This window comes from Triturus cristatus, chromosome 2_1 (assembly GCF_964204655.1).
Source record: "Triturus cristatus chromosome 2_1, aTriCri1.1, whole genome shotgun sequence".
NCBI lineage: Eukaryota > Metazoa > Chordata > Amphibia > Caudata > Salamandridae > Triturus > Triturus cristatus.
Genome location: NC_140581.1, coordinates 16,210,035 through 16,230,550, shown reverse-complemented (window position 1 = coordinate 16,230,550; position 20,516 = coordinate 16,210,035). Strand labels below are relative to the sequence as shown.

Sequence of the window (20,516 nt, the reverse complement as noted above, 5' to 3'; positions counted from 1 at the left end):
TGCCAACCCCACCCCTCAGGTGGGGGAGGCGAGGTGAAGCACATCTCCGGGCTCTCGCCATCTTGAAGATGGGAAGCCCTGCCCAATCAGGACTAGGCTACTGCCCCCCTCCCACAGGGGGGCATTGGTCCCTGCCCTTTACCTGCCTGTAACGCCCCTAAAGTTAGTATTTAGGGGCACCCTGAACCTTTCTTCCTCAGATCTAGATTCTGAAACAAGCAAGAAGATCAAGAAACAAGAAGACCTGCCGTGCAGCTGCTAACAAGAGGAAGACGCCAACTGATTTGGCCCCAGCCCTACCGGCCTGTCGACCCTCGAACCTGCTCCTGCTAAACCCTGGCATCTCCAGTGGTTAGCAACCTCAAAAACCCTGGAGGAACTGACTGCCTTGTGACTCTAACTAACTGGGACTCCCACGAGCAGTCGTACTGCTCAAAGCAAGTAACAAGCCCCTGGCATCAGCCAGGAACCGCGACTCCTGCACTCTCTGCACTCGCCAAGTCTGCCCTGTGCTGGAGTGGACAAAGACCACGAGGACGATCCCCCAGCGACTGTGACCCCGAATCCAGCACCCAAGGACCCACCTCGACGCTCCTGACAACGCCTGCAGACTCAGAACCAGGGACCTCTCCAATTGCGACCAGCAGAGGGTAACATTTCCTGACGCCAAAAGGCACCCCTGCACCCGGTGCCCTGCGGCCCCCTGTGCCCAACTCCTGGGTGCCTATCTATCCTCCAAATACCCAACTTACCTCTCGAACTGGCAGTCGCACCTGAAGAACCTTCGTCCCCGAGCTTGCAGCCTTTGTTCGTTCTTGAGCTTCCCAATTGAAATCCATTGAGCGCCCGACGTATCAAAAGCACCCTGCACCCAGCCACCTGAGTGCAACCTCTACTCCTATCTACTTCCCCATTTGCCCTGAGCAAGTGACCAGGAGCCCAGCTCCCAAAGCCGCGTGGCCTGCTAGCCAGCAGCCACCAACCAAGGGCCCCCTGCCTCCCATAGGATAACATTGGGCCTAACACTCTGCACCCGGCTGCCCCTGTGCCGCTGAGGGTGTAACAACTGTACTTACCTGACCCTGGGGTCCCCCTTAGTCTATGCCCAGAACCTTAACTCTGCCAGTCAAGTACTTAGCCAAAAGCCGATAACTCACTTTTCTTCCTTAGGGTAACATTGACTGGTTTCTCTTGGAAATTCGAAGTGTCGAGTTTTGCAACTTTAAAAGATTCACCTAAACTCAACCGAGTAACGAAAATGAATTTACTCACCTGCTATCAGGAGAGATCCCAGTGCTGGATCTTGGTGCCCAGCGCTGACCCTGAAAAGTAATTACAACCGTACTACAGCTAACTTGATTTTCCTCCATAGGATGACATTGCCTGGTTTTTGCCAGAAATTCTTCTGCGTCGATTTTGCAAACTTACAAATATTCATTAAAAATCACCTGTATCACAAAAACGCATTCTTTCAACTGTTTACAGGACATTCACCAGTGCTGGATCCAACATCGAGTAAGAAAGAGTAACGATGACCCCACTTACCTGCTGAGTGAATTTCCCCCATAGGATAACATTGGTGATTCGATGTGAAAACGTTTTGAAGTGTCCACTTTTGAAATACAGTAATAATCCTTAAAAATCACAGCTGTAACCAAAACGTTTTTACTCAACTGTTTACAGGAGATGTCCCAGGACTGAATCTAGGATCCCGTCCTGTGGTTAGAAAAGTAATCCAAAAAGTAATCAATTGCATGTAATTAGAAATTCCCATTGAGCTTAATATATAATTGTGTTTGAATTGTGTTGCCTATTGCAACAACTGTAACTATTGCATTCAAAAGTCAATTGCCTATTGAAAGTATTTAACTAAAGCATCTCATTCTGAGAAAGTATATGTTAATATCTATTGTTGGTTCTAAAATAAAACAACTACCAAAGTTCTCTGCCTTTTCGCCGGCATCCTCAACGTCGACGGCGAACCTCTTGGACTCCTGGTCTTTTTGGAGCCCGGGGAGCTGGTATGTCTCCGTTTCTGTACTTGCGTAGCTGAAGAAGGTGGTCTTGATGAGGAATGCTCGCCTTCACGACGGCTTTGTTCCTTCTCCAGTCTTGCATGCAGTTTAATGCGCTCTCTGTCCCTCAGAGTGCGCTTTGAGAACTTCTGGCAGTGGGGACACTGGTCAGGATCGTGTTTTGATGGTAAACACACAATACACACCGAGTGTGGATCCGCCAGTGCCATTTTATTGCCACAAGAAGGGCATTTCCTAAATAAAGGAGACATTCTGACTGGAAAAAATTGGAAAATTCACTGGAAACCAGCAGAATTAGCCCTTAAAAGCCAGAAAACGTCGAAAAAAGCTTGAAAAAGCTGTAATTCAAAATTTCAGTCAAAAAACTGAAGAGCTCAAGCTCCAGGATCCTCACAGAAGGAGCCGGAAAAAAGAACTGGCCCAACTGCCACCTGTAGTGCATCATGGGAGCAGGGGGTCACAGGCAGGCCTTAAAGGCACGGTCCCCCTACTCTAATGCCTTAAAGGCAGGGTGTCCGTTTTCTTGGTTTCTTGATACTCTACTGCAGCCTACTGGCGAATGCCTACAATTACATGTTGCTTTATGGCAATAAAGCAGTGCTGTGTTATAATTTGACTGATGCTTCCTTTTTTCCTTACGGGTTACGGGGGCACTACTATGCAAAAATATGTAATTTACAGCATTGCCATGTTTTGAACATTATTAGGCTGCATTTATATGTTTTCACATATGTATATATATGTATATATATGTATTTTCTATATGCTCCGGGATCCCGCACATGGGCGGGGATTATTCATAGATTATGACTTTGATGAGTATACCCCTGGATGAGAACTAGGATTACGGGTAAGTAACTAATCCAATCCTCGTCCCCGAGCTTGCAGTCTTTTTCTAAACCGGAGATTTCCCATTGAAATCAATTGAGCGCCCGAAGGATCAAAAGCACCCTGCACCCAGCCGTCCGAGTTGCCCTGGCAGTGCAACCTCTACACCTACCTACTTCCCCACTTGCCCTGAGTAAGTGACCAGGAGCCCAGCTCCCACAGCCACGTGGCTTGCCAGTCAGCAGCCACCAACCAAGGCCCCCCTATCCTTCATAGGATGACATTGGGCCTAACTCTCTCTGCACCCGGCCGCCCTAGAGCCGCTGAGGGTGAACCAACTGTACCTACCTGACCCTGGGAGACCCCTGAGTCTATGCCCAGAACCTCAACCGATAACTCTATTTTCCTCATAGGGTAACATTGACTGGCTTTTTCCTGAAATTTCTTCTAAATGTGGACTTTTCAAATCTTAAAATATTCACCAAAAATCAGCCGAGTAACGAAAACGAAAATACTCACCTGCTCTTAGGTGAGCTCCCAGTGCTGGATCTTGGTGCCCAGCACTGACTCTGAAAAATACTTACAACTGTACTTACCCGTAACCCAATTTTCTTCCATAGGAAACCATTGACTGTTTTTCTGTGAAATTTCTTCTAAGTGTCAATTTCTGCAATCTTTAAATATTCTTTAAAAATCGTATAATATCTGAAAACGTAATTACTTACCTGTTTTGGATAAAGGTCCCAGTACTGAGTCTAGGCACCCAGTACTGGATTACAAAAGTAACGAGAACATACTGTACCTGCAACATGAATTTTCTTCCATAGGGAATCATTGACTGTTTTCTCTGAAATATTTTCCAAGTGTCAACTTCAAATCATCACAGTAATTAAGTCTACTTTCATCACTTGATTCTAAGAACTGACCCAGGACTGAATCTAGGATCCAGTCCTGGAATTCCAAAAGTAATCCTAAAAGTAATCTGTTGCAAATAACTTAAAATTTCCATTGAGCTCAATGCATTGTTGTGTTTAAAATAGTGTTGCCTATTGCAACCACTTGTAACTTTCTACAAAAGTGAATTGCATATTGCAAAAGTATTTATATAAAGCATCTCATTCTGAGAACGTATATTTTAATGCCAAGTGTTGGTTCTAAAATAAAACAAGCATATATATTTTTTATATATAAACCATTGGCCTAGAGTTTAGTTATTGAGTGTGAGACCATTTGCTGACGGAGTGTGTATAACAAATGCTTTACACTGTCCTCTGATACTGCCTTACTGCTCGACCAAGCTACCACTTTAGAGAGTAAGGTTATATCTAACTTTAACCTCTGCCAAACCTCTGGGGACTGTGGACTCTGTACACACTGTACCTATTAAGGAACAGTACAGAGCCACTTTCTCACACTGCCTTACTGCTCGACCAAGCTACCACTTTAGAGAGTAAGGTTCTTTCTTACTTTAACCTCTGCCAAACCTTTGGAGACCCTTGGACTCTATACACACTGTACCTCACCTTGGTGCAGTATATATAGAGCCAGTTTCTTACACACATTTTAAGTCTGATAGTTATGATTTTACTCATTGTCAAAATATGCAGATTCCGAACCAGCCACAAATGCATAAAGTTTAGAATAATGTGAATATCAAGTGATAGAAAAGTCCACAAATGAGGAGTGGCTGCAAAAATCCTAGTGTCGATAAAGCAAACGTCTGCAAAGTGAACTCTTCCATTCCCTGCGTCTTAGGAGCTCCGTGGGAGTTGTAACTTGACACCACGGTTAACAGGTGAAGCCAGAGGGAGGGCTCTTCAAAGGCTCTAGAGCCATGTTGGAACTAAATCCTAAAGTGTAGGGCAACCAGCACAAATACGAGTGCTAGGGTAAGATGCTGAAATGTGCAAGTGCCTGAAATGAAAGGAGCCGATGCTCAAAATAAGCTTCAAGGAAACCAGTCCAAAAGCATTTAATCTGAACGAAATGCGAACCCCCACACGTGACAGAAGGTCATGGTTTTTAGATTATAGGGAACTAATGTGTTTGCATTTGAGATCTTACAAAAGTGCCGACTGAAAGACCGGTCAGGATTAAGAGTCAATCCTCGATCTAGTTGTAACAAGAAAGAAGAAGCTTAAGAGAAAGGTCATTAATCCGCCTTTGGCCAGTGGTTTTGAGGGATGGAGCGGCCTCCAGCCCTCACTTGCACGCATCAGGACAGCCCTGCAGACTATTAATGTTCTCCAAAGTTGACGCACTGAGATGGAGGGGTCTCATAGTAATAAGGGTTCATAAAAATGCCAAAGTGAAAGAAATGTACCAGTAATGCGACTCTGGATCTGAAGTACAGCACCACTGTGAGGTGTATTTGGGTTCAGGGGTAGTCAGGGAGGGTTTTATAGGGCAGGATCCTCTGTCCGCTACTGTTGCCCATTATTGTTTACTTGTTACTCAGTTTGAACAGGTTACTCTCTTGGGGCCAAAGCGTACTGTAAGGAGTAGGGGTTGCAAATTCAGATACAACGTGACAAAGTAAATAGCACCCTTCACAGAAGCAGACAAAATCTTCCCACCTTGTAGTAAAGAGTGAGGCCTGAGATTTGCAAGTTGTACAGCACTAGCCCTTTCTATAGGACATTTTACCTTCTGGTACTGCAGTCTCTTCTGTGATACATAGTCTTACACCTTCATCTACACTGTGTCCTTCACGCTGAGGTTTGTATTGCAGAAGCTTTTAGTTCTTCTACAGTAAGCGTGTTCTCCGTATTGGGGATCACAATACATCATGTGGCATTCATGTCTAGTAAAACATATAGTACAAAAGAAGCATGCATTCCTGTGCCATCACATGCCAAGCAGACTGAAGAACCAGTGGTCCTTGGCCCGGCCATGTGCAACTGATTCCAGCAGCCTCCTCCATACGACATGTCTTGTGACCTTGTAGTGGTCTTGCTTTGCTCTCATTTTTCGGGCTCTGCAGCTGTCTCCCCATGTGCAGGGCAGTGGAGTCTGACCAGTAGTGCTATGGATTGAAAGGGACATTGACATGGTTTCTGTTTTTTGACAGGGCTGTGACAGACAGCATTAACCAGCTCATCACCATGTGCACACAGCAGGCTCCCGGACAGAAGGAGTGTGACAATGCACTTCGGGAACTAGAGGTAAGGATAACTCGCATTGTGGGAGAGTAGGGGGGCAGAACGCAAGTCTCAGCCATGTAGGCGGAGAGGGAAGGAGAAGCTCCTGGTTACCCAAGCCAAGAGCCATGGTAGCGAAGAGTTTGTTTGACACAAGCCAGAGGGACATGCGGATGCCAGCCATGAAAGTAATGTAATGAGGTCACACGTTGGGGCAGCAGTGTCTAGCTTAGCTTCTGGGGGACTAGATCTATGTCTGATAATCAGGAAATACGCTGGTCTTACAAGACTGGAAGGAAAACAGAAGCTCTCTGTAGAGATATTAGGAGTATCGAGCTTCAAGATGAGAGGAATAAGAATCCCCTGCATGGGACTCGTGAACAGTGGCGTTGATCGAATCTTTAGAGAGGAGGAGGCTGCGTCCTCTGGGCCAGAAATGATGCAAGCCTGCCATGAGGGGGAGCCTTGACGAGTAGGAGGGCAGATGCTGGCAGCCAAGGACAAAGGGTGGGAGTTCAGCCACATGGATGATGTGGGCGATGGTACACCTGCAATAGACTGGGAATGGTCTGACCCTATCTCCAGATACTGTGGAGAGTGACAACGGTGAGTAGTGGTTAGTGGGGGCCACAAGAGACTCTTCCATACGCAGGTTGAGTTGGAGAACATTGGAAGAAATTTAGAGGATGGAAAACATTAAAATGATGGCCCTGTGTGAGAAAGTGCCATCATTCTTGCATGGTATGCCCCCACTTTTTGCTGAATTGCTGAATGTACTTTGACTGAGTGTACCCAGGACTCCTGCCAATCAGGTGCCCAGGGCCTATGTTCCTACCATAAAAACTCAAAACCCAAATTGGCAAACCCTGGCCACATGTCAGCCCCTGGTAAATAGTACCCTGGGTACCCAGGGCCTTGTGACCAGGAAAGGCCCCTAAGGGCTGCAGCACTCCTTGTGCCACCCTTAGGGGCCCTGTACCCTTACACACACACACACTGCCCTTGCAGGCTGGATGTCTGGGCTCGGTCCACAGACACGCCATTGACCTATGGAATCTACTAGACACCATCTCTCCAGACGTCGCCTTCCTAACGGAAACATGGATGAACGCTTCCTCCGCCCCAGACATCACCATTGCCATCCCTGAAGACTATAAGATCACACGCAAGGACCGCATCGGCCACACAGGAGGAGGAATCGCTATCGTCCATAAGAAATCTATCCGCATCTCAACCAGCTCTGACGCCAACCTCGCCAACTCCGAACACCTTCACTTCCAAATACACATCGACCCCAAGACCACACTCAGAGGCACCCTCCTCTACAGACCACCAGGACCCCGCGCAAAATTCAGTGAAGACATCACGGACTTCGTCACTCCACACGCGCTCCCCTCCAAAGACTACATCCTTCTGGGAGACCTCAACTTTCACCTTGAAAAGATCAACGACCGCAACACCACCACCCTCTTGGACAACCTCACCAACCTCGGACTTAAACAACTAGTCACTTCCCCCACCCACATCGCAGGTCACACACTCGACCCCATCTTCACCTCCAGCAATCACGTCTCCTTCAGCCACACTACGGATCTCCTCTGGACTGACCACAGTTGCGTTCACTTCACCTACAACAAGCCAAAACCCATCAACCACCCCCAACCAACTCTGCAAAGAAACTGGAACAAAATCACCACCGACCAGATCTCCGCATCGCTCCTTCTAAACACCCCAGCCCACTCCTCTAACCCAAACCAAGCCGCCGCTAACCTCACCCTATGGTTATCCAACACCGCCGACACCTTAGCACCACTGAAAAAACGTCAAAGCAAACCTGGCAGCAAGAAGGCCTCATGGTTCAACGATGATCTTAAGAAGTCCAAGAAACTCTGCCGCTCCCTTGAAAAGGCCTGGAAAAAAGACCCAACCACTAGCACCAAGGACGCCTTCAAAAACGCCACCCGCACTCACCACCAACTAATCCGAAAGGCCAAGAAAACAGCATTCAAGGATCGACTCGACAACAACGCCCACAACAGCAAGGAACTTTTCAACATCGTCAAGGAATTCTCCAACCCCTCGGCCAACTCCAACGACATCACCCCCTCTCAAGCCCTCTGCGACTCCCTAGCCTCATTCTTCCACAACAAGATTGCAGACATCCACAACAGCTTCGACAACCAACCCAGAGACCAACCCACCCAACCATCTGCTGAACATTCTCCCCCCGTGAACACCCTTAACGACTGGAACCCAATCTCCACTGAGGACACAATCCGCCTGATGAACTCCATCCACTCAGGATCCCCCACAGACCCATGTCCTCATCACATCTTCAACAAAGCAGACTCCATCATAGCACCGCACCTCCGAGACGTCATCAACTGCTCCTTCAACTCCGCCACCTTCCCGGAAGACTGGAAACACGCTGAACTCACCGCCCTTCTGAAAAAACCCACAGCGGACCCCACCGAACTCAAAAATTACCGCCCCATTTCGCTCCTTCCATTCCCGGCCAAAGTCATCGAGAAAACCGTCAACAACCAGCTCGCCGCTTTCCTCGAAGCCAACAAATCCCTCGACTCCTCACAATCTGGCTTCCGAGCAAAACACAGCACTGAGACCGCCCTCATCGCAGCAACAGACGACATTCGAACTCTACTGGACAATGGAGACACAGTCGCCCTCATCCTTCTCGACCTTTCTGCAGCCTTCGACACAGTCTGCCACAGCACCCTGTTACAACGCCTCAATAACATCGGAATACAAGGAAAAGCACTTGAATGGATCACCTCGTTCCTCACCGGAAGAACCCAGAGAGTCCGCCTCCCACCATTCAAGTCCGAGGCCACTGAAGTCATCTGTGGCGTGCCACAAGGATCATCACTCAGCCCCACCCTCTTCAACGTATACATGAGCCCCCTCGCGGCCATCGCCCGCCAACACAACCTCAACATCATCTCTTACGCGGATGACACTCAACTAATCCTTTCTCTCACCAATGACCCCAGCACCGCCAAAACTAACCTACACGAAGGAATGAAAGAGGTTGCCGAATGGATGAAACAAAGCCGTCTGAAACTGAACTCAGACAAAACAGAAGTCCTCATCTTAGGCACATCCCCCTCTGCATGGGACGACTCTTGGTGGCCGGAAGCCCTTGGAAAAGCACCCATCCCGACAGACCACGCACGGAACCTAGGCGTGATCCTGGATTCTTCACTTTCAATGAACAGACAAGTCAGCGCCGTATCCTCATCCTGCTTCAACATTCTCCGCATGCTCAGGAAAACATTTCGCTGGATCCCCACCGAAACAAGGAAAACAGTCACCCATGCTCTAGTCACGAGCCGACTGGACTACGGAAACACCCTCTACGCAGGTACTACCGCTAAACTCCAGAAGAAACTCCAACGAATCCAAAACGCCTCAGCCAGGATCATATTAGACATCCCGCGCAACGAACACATCTCTGGTCACCTGAAAGACCTCCACTGGCTACCCGTCAATAAGAGAATCACTTTTCGACTACTAACCCACGCACACAAATCACTCTACGACATCGGACCAGAATGCCTCAACTCACGACTGTCCTTCTACACCCCCTCCCGCCAATTACGTTCTTCCAGCCAAGCCCTCGCCACTGTACCTCGCATCAACAAGACCACCATGGGAGGCAGATCCTTCTCATACCTGGCTGCTAAAACATGGAACTCACTCCCCGCTTCCCTTCGCCTCACCCAGAACCACCTAGCATTCAGAAAGCAACTTAAAACGTGGATATTTGACAAGTAATCCTCCTCCCCTTTCTAAGCGCCTTGAGACCCTCTGGGTAGGTAGTGCGCTATATAAATTCTCTGACTTGACTTGACTTGACTTGACCTACACTGCCCTGGCATATATCAGCCACCCCTCTGGCTGGGTGCCTTATGCCCATGGTGTGGGCACAGGAGCAGGAGCCCTGTGCCCCTACAGTACCCAGATCCATTCCTGGGCATTGTAAGTGCAGTGCTGCCATTAAGAGTATATGGTGCTAGGAGGTCGTCAACACGAACTCCAAAGCACCATAATGGCAACACTGAAGACTGAGAAGTTTGGTATCCAACTTCTCAGCACATTAAACCCACACTGATGCCAGTGTGGGATTTAATGTAAGATGCACGACAAAGGGCAACTTAAAGTTGCCCCCTGAACCTAACCCACAATCCATGTCCTGTCTGAGAGGCTGCCACCCAGCAGACATGTTGCTGGACCCCTGGATAGAGAGCCATCCGCTCTCCTGGGCCTGCAACAATGCACATCCCGGGCGAGCTGCTAGGTCTCCTCCCCCAGGATGGGCAAGGGAAGCTTCAAAGGCATGCCGCCTTTGTGAGCTTCTCCAGGCCACTTGCTGTACTCAGCAACTGGCCCCCACCGGTTCTGACGCCCACTCTGGCGGGAAATCCCAAGTGAGGAAAGGGGGTATGCCAGCCTCTGCCAACCCCACCCCTCAGGTGGGGGAGGCGAGGTGAAGCACAACTCCGGGCTCTCGCCATCTTGAGGATAGGGAGCCCTGCCCAATCAGGATTAGGCTCCTGCCAGCCTCCCATTGGAGAGTGGCAGGATAGGGGGTGTACCCACCCCAGGGAAGGGACCCATTGGTCCCTGACCTCTACCCTCCTGTAACACCCTCAAATTTAGTATTTAGGGGCACCCTAAACCATCCTTCCTCAGATCCCGAATCCGAAACAAGCAAGAAGAACAAGAAGAAAGAAGACCTGCCATGCAGCTGCTAACAAGAGGACGGCACCAACTGACTTGGCCCCAGCCCTACAGGCCTGTCGACCCTCGAACCTGCTCCTGCTAAAACCCGCCATCTCCAGTGGTCAGCAACCTCGAAAACCCCGGATGACCTGACTGCATTGTGACTCTAAAAGACTGGGATTCCCACTAGCAGTGGTTCTGCTCGAAGCAAGTAACAAGCCCCTGGTGCCAACCAGGAACAGGGACTCCTGCACACTCTGTGCCAGGCCTGTGCCTGAGTGGACAAAGACCCCGATGACGTCCCCCCCGGCGACTGTGACCCCGAATCCAGCACCCAAGAACCCACCTCGACGCTCCTGACGACGCCTGCAGCCTCCAAACCAGGGACCCCACCCCAACCGCGATCAACAGAGGGTAAGATTTCCCGACACCAAAAGGCACCCCTGCAGCCGGCGCCCTGCGGCCCCCTGTGCCCAACTCCTGGGTACCTACCTATCCTCCAACTTCCCTCTCGAAGTGGTGCTCGCACCTGAAGAATCTTCGTTCCCGAGCTTGCAGCCTTTGTTAGTTTTGTAGCTTCTCCATTGAGCTCCAGACGGCTCAAAAGTACCCTGCACCCAGCCGCCCGAGTGCCCCTGGGAGTGCAACATCTATCCTAATCTACTTCCCCACTTGCCCTGAATAAGTGACCAGGAGCCCAGCTCCCACAGCCTGTGGCCTGCCTGCTAGCAGCCGCCAACCAAAGGCCCCCTGCCCGCCACAGGCTAACATTGGGCCTAACTCTCTCTGCACCCGGCTGGCCCTGTGCCGCTGAGGGTGTAACATCTGTACCTACCTGACCCTGGGAGACCCCTGAGTCTATGCCTAGAACCTTAGCTCTGCCAGTCGAGTACTTACCCAAAAGCCAATAACTCACTTTTCCTCCATAGGATAACATTGCCTGTTTTTTGCCAGAAATTCTTCTAAGTGTCGATTTTTGAAACTTACAAATATTCCATAAAAATCGCCTGTGTAACAAAAAAGATTTCTTTCAACTGGAAATGCACCAGGGTTGAATCCAGGATCCAGCCCTGAGTAAGAAAATCATACGCAAAGTAACTGAAATTGCATTTACTTAAAAAGTCCCATTGAGCTCAATGTTATAATTGTGTTTGAATTGTGTTGCCTATTGCAACAACTGTAACAATTGCATTCAAAGTCTATTGCCTATTGAAAGTTTTTACCTAAAGCATCTCATTCTGAGAAAGTGTATTTTGATACCTATTGTTGGTTCTAAAATAAAACAAACATATGTTCGAGGCATGTGGGCTGCTGAATTCATATCTGTGCATAGATCGCCGCCTAGTGTTGGGTCCGGATGTTTGCACGTTGTTGTCCTGGAAGAGTCTTCGAAGTATCCTGAGATAGGTGACTCCTCCCCTGGACCACAGTGCGCATGGGCATCCTCTCCATCCTCAGATTGTTTTTTTCCGCCATTGGGTTCGGATGTGCTTATCTTGACTCAAGTTAGGAAAATTTAGTTTCAGGCCAAAAGGCCTTTAGTTTTCGTCGGTACTGTTCCCGATCGGTATCGACAGTTTACAGGCTAGTTTAGCGACTTTAACAACTTTTCGGATCCATTAAATCCGACCATCGACCAAACATCGACGATGGAATCGAGGACCCCATTCAAGCGGTGTCCTGTTTGCCACGCGAAATACCCACATATCGACGTCCACCCGGTGTGCAACAAATGCCTCTCACCGGATCATGACGAATCGAAATGTATGGCCTGTGCCTAATTCAGATCCAAGAAGACTCTCCGGAATCGACGAGCCGCGCGACTGGAAGCGCAGCAAGCGGCACCGGCCCCGACCAACATCTTCAGCACCGAGGACGAAGATGTCGAAAGCGTGGAAAACATACCCTCCAGCCCCGCTTGCGAACACGGTTCCAGATCGGAAGACGTAGATGAAGAGCTTTTTCACAGGGAAGAAGCCGACGATGAGGTAGGAGACTACGATGAGGCCTTAGGGGCCGAAGAAGGTAGCTCTGGTGAAGAGCAGGGCCTACCCGTCCAAATGGAGGATATCCCAGTGCGTCAGTCTACGGCTCCGGTCGAGGGATCGCCTTCGGGCCTTACCCAAGACCAATCCCTCAGTTCTTCGGCCCCGCCCTCTGGCCCGGCCACGGACATCCAGCGAGAGCCATTATTACCCAAAAAGACTGGTTTCCCTTCCACGAAACCGAAACCAATCGTCGCACCGGTTCAACAGAAACCGAAAGTGAAACTGACACTGGTCGGCTCGAGGACCACCACACCTTCGACGCCAGCCAAACCCGTCGGCTCCGACCGCACCAAAAGGGACTTCGGTGCCGAACTCGCTGCAGCCGATGTCGGCGCCGACCCAAAGAGGAAAGCCTTCGGTACCGCCAAAGCGCCTCGGCCCCCGGCACCGAAACAATCGGCACCGACCACCAAGGTTAAAATCGCAATCCACCTCGAAAGCAGCGACTGCGGTCCAATCATAGACGCCGTCGACAGCTACTACCTCTCCTCGACTCGATGACCCTGTGGCTCCAAAGAAGTCCACACCTACCTCTACGGAACCACTCGGCACCAAAGAACCGTCGGCGTTCCAGGTGCGACAAGTTGCAGCGTCCTTGCAACGCATCAGAGAAAAGGCAGCCCTCCAGGCCACGTCGGGCTCCGAGCCGAAAAAGGCTCAAACGGCACCTTCGGCACCTACCAACATCACCTTTGGTTTGCCGCCATCCACGGCGCCGAAACTATTTGAGATCAGAACACGTGTTACCCAGACAAGGTCCCCATCTACTGAACACTCTCCTACTGGGACATCGCCGTCCCACTTCGACGCCGACACCGGCAGGCTCATGCTCCGAAAGCGGAAGATCACTTCCGGGCATGCTTTGGACTCTTACAGGATCCCGCTAAAGCAAAAAATGCCGGCGGAATCGGAACCAGTTCTTTATGAACGCATCCACACCTCTTACCCAGATCCACAGTCCTTCTCTCCGACGCACTCCGACACGGATGCAGTGGAGGACTACATGGGTGACGACACCACCTACCCCGGGGATATGGACCCTGAGGGCCAGCAGGACCCTGATCAAGTCTGGGATGACCCTGCAGACCCAGGTGCCGCTCTGGATACACAGGACACGCAACTTTATGGCGCAAAAACGTCTCCCACAGAGGACACTGCTGCATTCAACGCCCTCATCGAACGTGCCGCAGCCAATCATGGAGTGCAACTCCACTCAGACACAATCGAGGACGATTTCTTGGTGGACACTTTCGCATCCTCAGAGAGGACTGTAAAGACTCTGCCCATGTTGAAAGGTGTCCTCAAGCCAGCAAAGGACATTTTCAAAGAAACCACCAGGGCACGGGTAATAAACCCCAGGATCGAGAAAAAATACAAACCCGCACCTGGGGACCCTACGTACATTAGAAGCCAGTTACCTCTGGACTCCATCGTAGTTGCTAATGCTCGCAAATGGGCACACTCGCAGACAACTGGTGATGCTCCTCCCCCGGACAAAGAGTCCAAGGTTCTAGAGACCTCCGGCAAAAGGATTGCAGCCCAGGCAGCAAACATATGGCGCATTGCCAATACACAGGCGCTCCTAGCTCGCTACGATCGCTCACATTATGACACGTTAGAGACCCTACTCCAACACCTACCAGACGAGTACAAAGAGGCAGCGGAGCTCCTCATCAGGGAGGGACAACTTCTCACAAACGCATCCATCAAGTGTGCACTGGATGCCGCCGACACAGCTGCAAGAGCAATAAACACCAGCGTCATGCTACGACGACACGCCTGGTTACGAATCTCCGGATTCAAACCTGAGGTTCAAAATAACATCCTCAATCAGCCGGTCAACCCCAACTACTTATTCGGACCAGAGGTTGACACCACCTTAGAAAAGATAAAAAAAGACACAGACACTGCAAAGTCAATGGGGGCTCTGCAAACGCAGACATTTCGTAGTGGCTCCTTTCGTCGCCCCGGAAATAGAGGAGCAGGTAGAGGACAGGGGGCACAGCAAACCTACAATTAAGGGGGCACACAAAGTTCCTACGATAAAAACACCCGAGGTGGATATCGTGGCTCCAGCACCAAGGGCAGAGGACGTGGTTACGGCAATACCAGGTCCTCCCCCAAAAACAAACAGTGACGCCCTCTCCCTTCCCCCCGACCACATAACACCTGTCGGGGGAAGGCTCCAGCGGTTCCTGTCCACGTGAAATACCATCACCACGGACAGGTGGGTCAAAGATGTTATCCAACACGATTACTGCCTCGAATTAACCTCCACTCCACCCACCATACCGCCAAAGCACCGTCCTATGTCCTCAGAGCACTTAGCATTATTACAGCAGGAAGTGCTAAGTATGCTGCAAAAAGGCGCAATAGAGGTCGTGCCTGTCCACCAGCAGGGGACAGGGGTGTACTCTCTGTACTTCTTAATACCAAAAAAGGACGGGTCACTCAGACCTATCCTAGACCTGAGACCCCTCAACCACTTCATTCTCTCAGAGCATTTCCACATGCTCACCCTACAGCAGGTTCTCCCGCTGCTCAGACAGGGAGACTTCCTAGCCACGCTAGACCTCAAAGATGCGTATTTCCACATACCCATACACCCGTCACACAGAAAATATCTCCGGTTCACTATTCAGGGGCAGCACTACCAATTCAAGGTCCTTCCCTTCGGAGTGACAACAGCACCCAGAGTTTTCACAAAGTGCCTAGCTACTGTGGCTGCACATCTACGGAGGCAACACATTCACGTCTACCCTTACCTGGACGACTGGCTTGTTCAGGCAAAGTCAGCCCAGCAATGTGCCAGCCACATGTCCCACATCATTCACCTTCTTCACAGTCTGGGATTCTCACTAAATTACCCAAAATCACATCTCCAACCCGCACACGTACAACAGTGCCTAGGTGCGACCATAGACACTCTGGCGGCCACAGCTCAGCCGAATTTAGTGAGAATCAACAGCATGCAAATGCTGATTTCCAAGTTCAAACCCCAACACTCCCTTCCTGCGCGAGTGTTCATGCAGCTGATAGGCATGATGGCCTCCTGCATTTTCATAGTCCCACACGCGAGACTACATATGCGCCCGCTTCAGGAGTGCTTGGCACGTCAATGGAATCAGGCTCACGGGCAATTAAAAGACCTAGTGTTGGTGAGCGGTCGGGCATACAACTCTCTGCATTGGTGGAATCCACAAAACCTTTGCAAGGGCCGACCGTTCGACGAGACTGTTCCACAAATAATTCTGACAGCGGACGCCTCTCTCCAGGGATGGGGAGCTCATGTACTCCATTACACAGTGCAGGGACTATGGACAATACAACAAAAGAAGATGCACATCAACGTTCTGGAACTGATGGCAATCTTCCTCGCCATGAAGGCATTCAAAGTACACCTGTGCAACAAAGTCGTGTTGATCCGGACGGACAACATGACTGCCATGTACTATATACAGAAGCAGGGAGGAACGCACTCTCCACAGTTGTCTCATCTGGCTCAGAGCATGTGGAAGTGGGCCATTCAGAGGGACATATTCCTCATGGCGGAACACCTCCCAGGCAAGGACAACCAGATGGCGGATCTGCTCAGCAGACACAGCCACCAGATGCACGAGTGGGAGCTACACCCATCAGTACTCCAACCGTACTTCCAACAGTGGGGTCATCCAGAGATAGACCTATTCGCCACAAGCGAAAACGCAAAATGCCAAAGCTTTGCCGCCAGGTTCCCACATCCACAGTCGCAAGGCAATGCGATATGGATGAACTGGTCCGGCAGATTTGCAGACGCTTTTCCCCCAGCGCCGTTGATACCGCTGGTGGCACGCAAACTGCGACAACACTCACTGATACTCATCCTGGTTGCTCCAACGTGGGCACGCCAGCCATGGTACACCACCTTTCTGGAACTTTCCGTGGTGCCGCATCAAAGGCTGCGGATCAAACCCGCGCATTTGACGCAGAACCATGGAGAAATTCAGCACCCAGAACCGCAACAGCTGAACCTGGCGATCTGCCTCCTGAAGTCCTAGAGTTTGGCTACCTAAACCTGCCACCTGACTGTATGGAGATCATTAAGGAAGCTAGGAGACCCACTACCAGAGCTTGCTATGCAGCCAAATGGAAGAGGTTTGTCATTTATTGGAATAACAATGACATTAACCCGCTAGACGCATCCATTCAAAACATAATCTGTTACCTCTTACACCTAAACCGATGCAATCTGGCTTACACCTCAATACGTATCCATTTAACCGCAATAGCAGCCTATCTCCAAAACAGGCAGCACCTCTCTTTATTCAGAGTGCCTGCCATCAAAGCCTTCTTGGAGGGACTTAAACGAGTGATTCCCCCAAGACACCCACCAGCACCAGTGTGGAACCTCAACATGGTCCTCACCCGACTGATGGGTCCACCCTTCGAACCTCTCCACTCATGTGAGATTCAATTCCTCACCTGGAAAGTAGCTTTCCTAGTGGCAATCACTTCATTGAGAAGAGTTAGTGAACTCCAGGCACTAACCATTCAAGAGCCATTCATACAGGTTCACGCAAACAGGGTCGTAGTACGTACCAACCCCAAATTCATGCCTAAAGTAATATCCCAGTTCCACATGAATCAAACAATTGAACTGCCTGTTTTCTTTCAGAATCCACAAAATGTCGCTGAAAGAATGCTCCATACACTAGACGTCAAAAGAGCCCTCATGTACTATATAGACAGAACCAAAAACTTTAGGAAGACAAAACAACTTTTCGTTGCCTTTTCCCCACAACACAAAGGCAACGCCATCTCCAAAGCAGGTATAGCCAGATGGATCGTTAAATGTATTCAAATTTGCTATCAAAAGGCTAAACGCACATTAACGATCCCCCCACGAGCCCACTCAACACGTAAGTTAGGGGCCTCCATGGCTTTCCTGGGAAACATTCCTTTGCATGATATATGTAGAGCAGCCACATGGTCCACTATACATACATTTACCAAACACTATTGTGTAAATGTACACTCAAAACAGCAGGCAGCTGTAGGACAGGCTGTTCTCAAAACTCTTTTTCAGACCGCTGCAGCTGGAACTGGTAGCCGCCGCTAATAGGGGGTACTGCTATGTATTCTATGCACAGATATGAATTCAGCAGCCCACATGCCTCGAACTGAATATGCTACTTACCAGTATGCATCTGTTCTTGGCATGCAGGGCTGCTGACATTCATATCGCCCACCCTCCTCCCCGGCGCCTGTAGCAGCTGCAGCTCTCAGAATTACTGTATAGCATGGTCATCACTTTCTGTATCTACTTCATCACTACCACAATGGCGAAAAACAATCTGAGGATGGAGAGGATGCCCATGCGCACTGTAGTCGAGGGGAGGAGTCACCTATCCCAGGATACTTCGAAGACTCTTCCAGGACAACAACGTGCAAACATCCGGACCCAACACTAGGCGGCGATCTATGCACAGATATGAATGTCAGCAGCCCTACATGCCAAGAACAGATGCATACTGGTAAGTAGCATATTCAATTTTTTATATAAACCATTGGCCTAGAGTTCAGTTCTTGAGTGTGTGAGACCATTTGTTGACTGAGTGTGTACAACAAATGCTTTACACTGTCCTCTGATACTGCCTTACTGCTCGACCAAGCTACCACTTTAGAGAGTAAGGTTATATCTAACTTTAGCCTCTGCCAAACCTCTGGGGACTGTGGACTCTGCACACTGAACCTTACTTTAGTGCAGTATATACAGAGCCACTTTCTTACACCCTGTTGAAGGTGACTGGATTTTAGCCCTGACCTGTTAGCTTGCGATGGCAAATGGCGTGAATTAGATGCACATGTGATAGCAAAAATTACAATCACCCTTCAACAAAGCAATCAGGACCTCAAAATCCAGAGTTCCCCTGCACGCACATCTATGCAGTGTATGTAATCATGTGCTCACAGTGTCACACTGGAATATGTTATGTCAACGGAACAGTGCAGCCAAAGCAATGAACATACCCTGCTATATTATTAATCGCAGAAAAAAGAAACGCACGTCTCCTGTCTGACATGACATCGATGCACCAATATTGACATCGTTCCTCCGTGACCTCAGCACTTACGTTAACACTACCCAACTTCGTTATGTTTGGGAATTTATATATCACAAATCTGCCTGTAAAACAGCAAAGAACTGAGCAACTGGGGGAGGGAGAATACAAAGCGAGGTAAAGTGACATTTTTAAATGTGAAGCTTCTCCCTGCTGGTGCCCATGTGACTGTGTGTTTGGGGTGATCACTTATGGAGGAGCTTTCCTTGTAGAGGAGAGTCTTTTGGCTTCCTCCTGAAGTGGAAGAGGGAAGGAGGTTGATCTGTGTTGCCTGGTAAAAGCATCAGGCCTCCTGTTTCCTGGTGTCTTGCTTCTTGCATTTCTTTGTTTCAATCTTGTCGATGTCTGGGATGAATGTCTTGCAGTGAGCTCTGGGGTGAGCAACCACTCACCTCCATTGGCCTTTTAAAGATGTCATCCTCTGGAGAAGGCTTTTTTTATGCTGCCAGCGTAGCACCAAATGTGAGCAATGTTATAAAGTAAAGGAAACCTCGTATAGATTTCACGTCTGCTTGAAAAATGCCTGTGCATGGAAAGATTGGTATAGGTATGTTTATTTGTGTATATGTGTGTGTGTGTGTGTGTGTGTGTGTGTGTGTGTGTGTGTGTGTGTGTGTGTGTGTGTGTGTGTGTGTGTGTGTGTGTGTGTGTGTGTGTGTGTGTGTGTGTGTGTGTGTGTGTGTGTGTGTGTGTGTGTGTGTGTGTGTGTGTGTGTGTGTGTGTGTGTGTGTGTGTGTGTGTGTGTGTGTGTGTGTGTGTGTGTGTGTGTGTGTGTGTGTGTGTGTGTGTGTGTGTGTGTGTGTATTTTGACCGCTTGTGCTATCTAAAATAATGAAGCACGTTATTTCGACTGGCAGAACAGCGTATTCCACAGTCCGTTTTCTCTACTTGGTGCATGCATGCAGCCTGGAGTTTAAATCGATATATATATGTATTTGTGTTTGATGGCATGTGTGGTTGTAGATGCACATACTTAACATAAGTCTGCCATCTAGTGTTGGGCTCGGTAGTGTGCAAATAGTTTTTCTTGGAAGAAGTCCTTCGAGTCACGAGTTATTGCTTGCATTGTGTATGGTCATCAACTGCATTGTTAGATTGTTTTTTTCTGCTGTCATGTTTGGACGTGTGTTCCTCTGCTCCGGTCGACACCGTCAATAGGTTCCTTTTTTGTCAACGTCTGTTTTGTTATCGGTCGAGATTAATTAGATTTTACATCTAAAATCATCTAAGAAGAAATTCAATTACATTCCAGCCTTTCCCCTTTGTGGCAGAAGTTCTCTTAGACGTTTTTTCCTATACAGAAAATACTAGAGGGTATGGAACGGACACCTTTTAAATTCTGCCTTTCCTGTCATTCAAAAGTCCCTCCTACCGATTTACACAGTGTGTGTAATTCCTGCCTCTCACCGGATCTTCAAGAACAGAACTACAAGGCCTGTAAATCTTTCAGGTCAAAGAAGACTCTTCGAGACAGTAAAGCAAGAAGAATGCAAATGTCTTGACACAGCATCGATGATACACTGGACATTTTCGGATTGGAGGAACCGGAAACAGAAATCGAGGCACCTCTGTAGGCTGCAGATGATGGTACTTTCTCCCAAGAACAAAGCTCTGTCTCTG

At 49.2% G+C, this 20,516-nt stretch overlaps 1 protein-coding gene across 7 annotated transcripts in view; it reads left to right on the top strand.

Annotated features, from left to right (window-relative positions):
• Nucleotides 1-20,516, top strand: part of TLN1 (talin 1) — an 880,838-nt gene that overhangs the window by 501,746 nt on the left and 358,576 nt on the right. For all 7 annotated transcript variants that reach the window (XM_085627686.1, XM_085627681.1, XM_085627685.1 and 4 more), the window contains one exon: nucleotides 5,935-6,028. In XM_085627686.1, coding sequence (XP_085483812.1) covers nucleotides 5,935-6,028 — 94 coding nt within the window. The remainder of the gene's footprint in view (nucleotides 1-5,934; nucleotides 6,029-20,516) is intronic.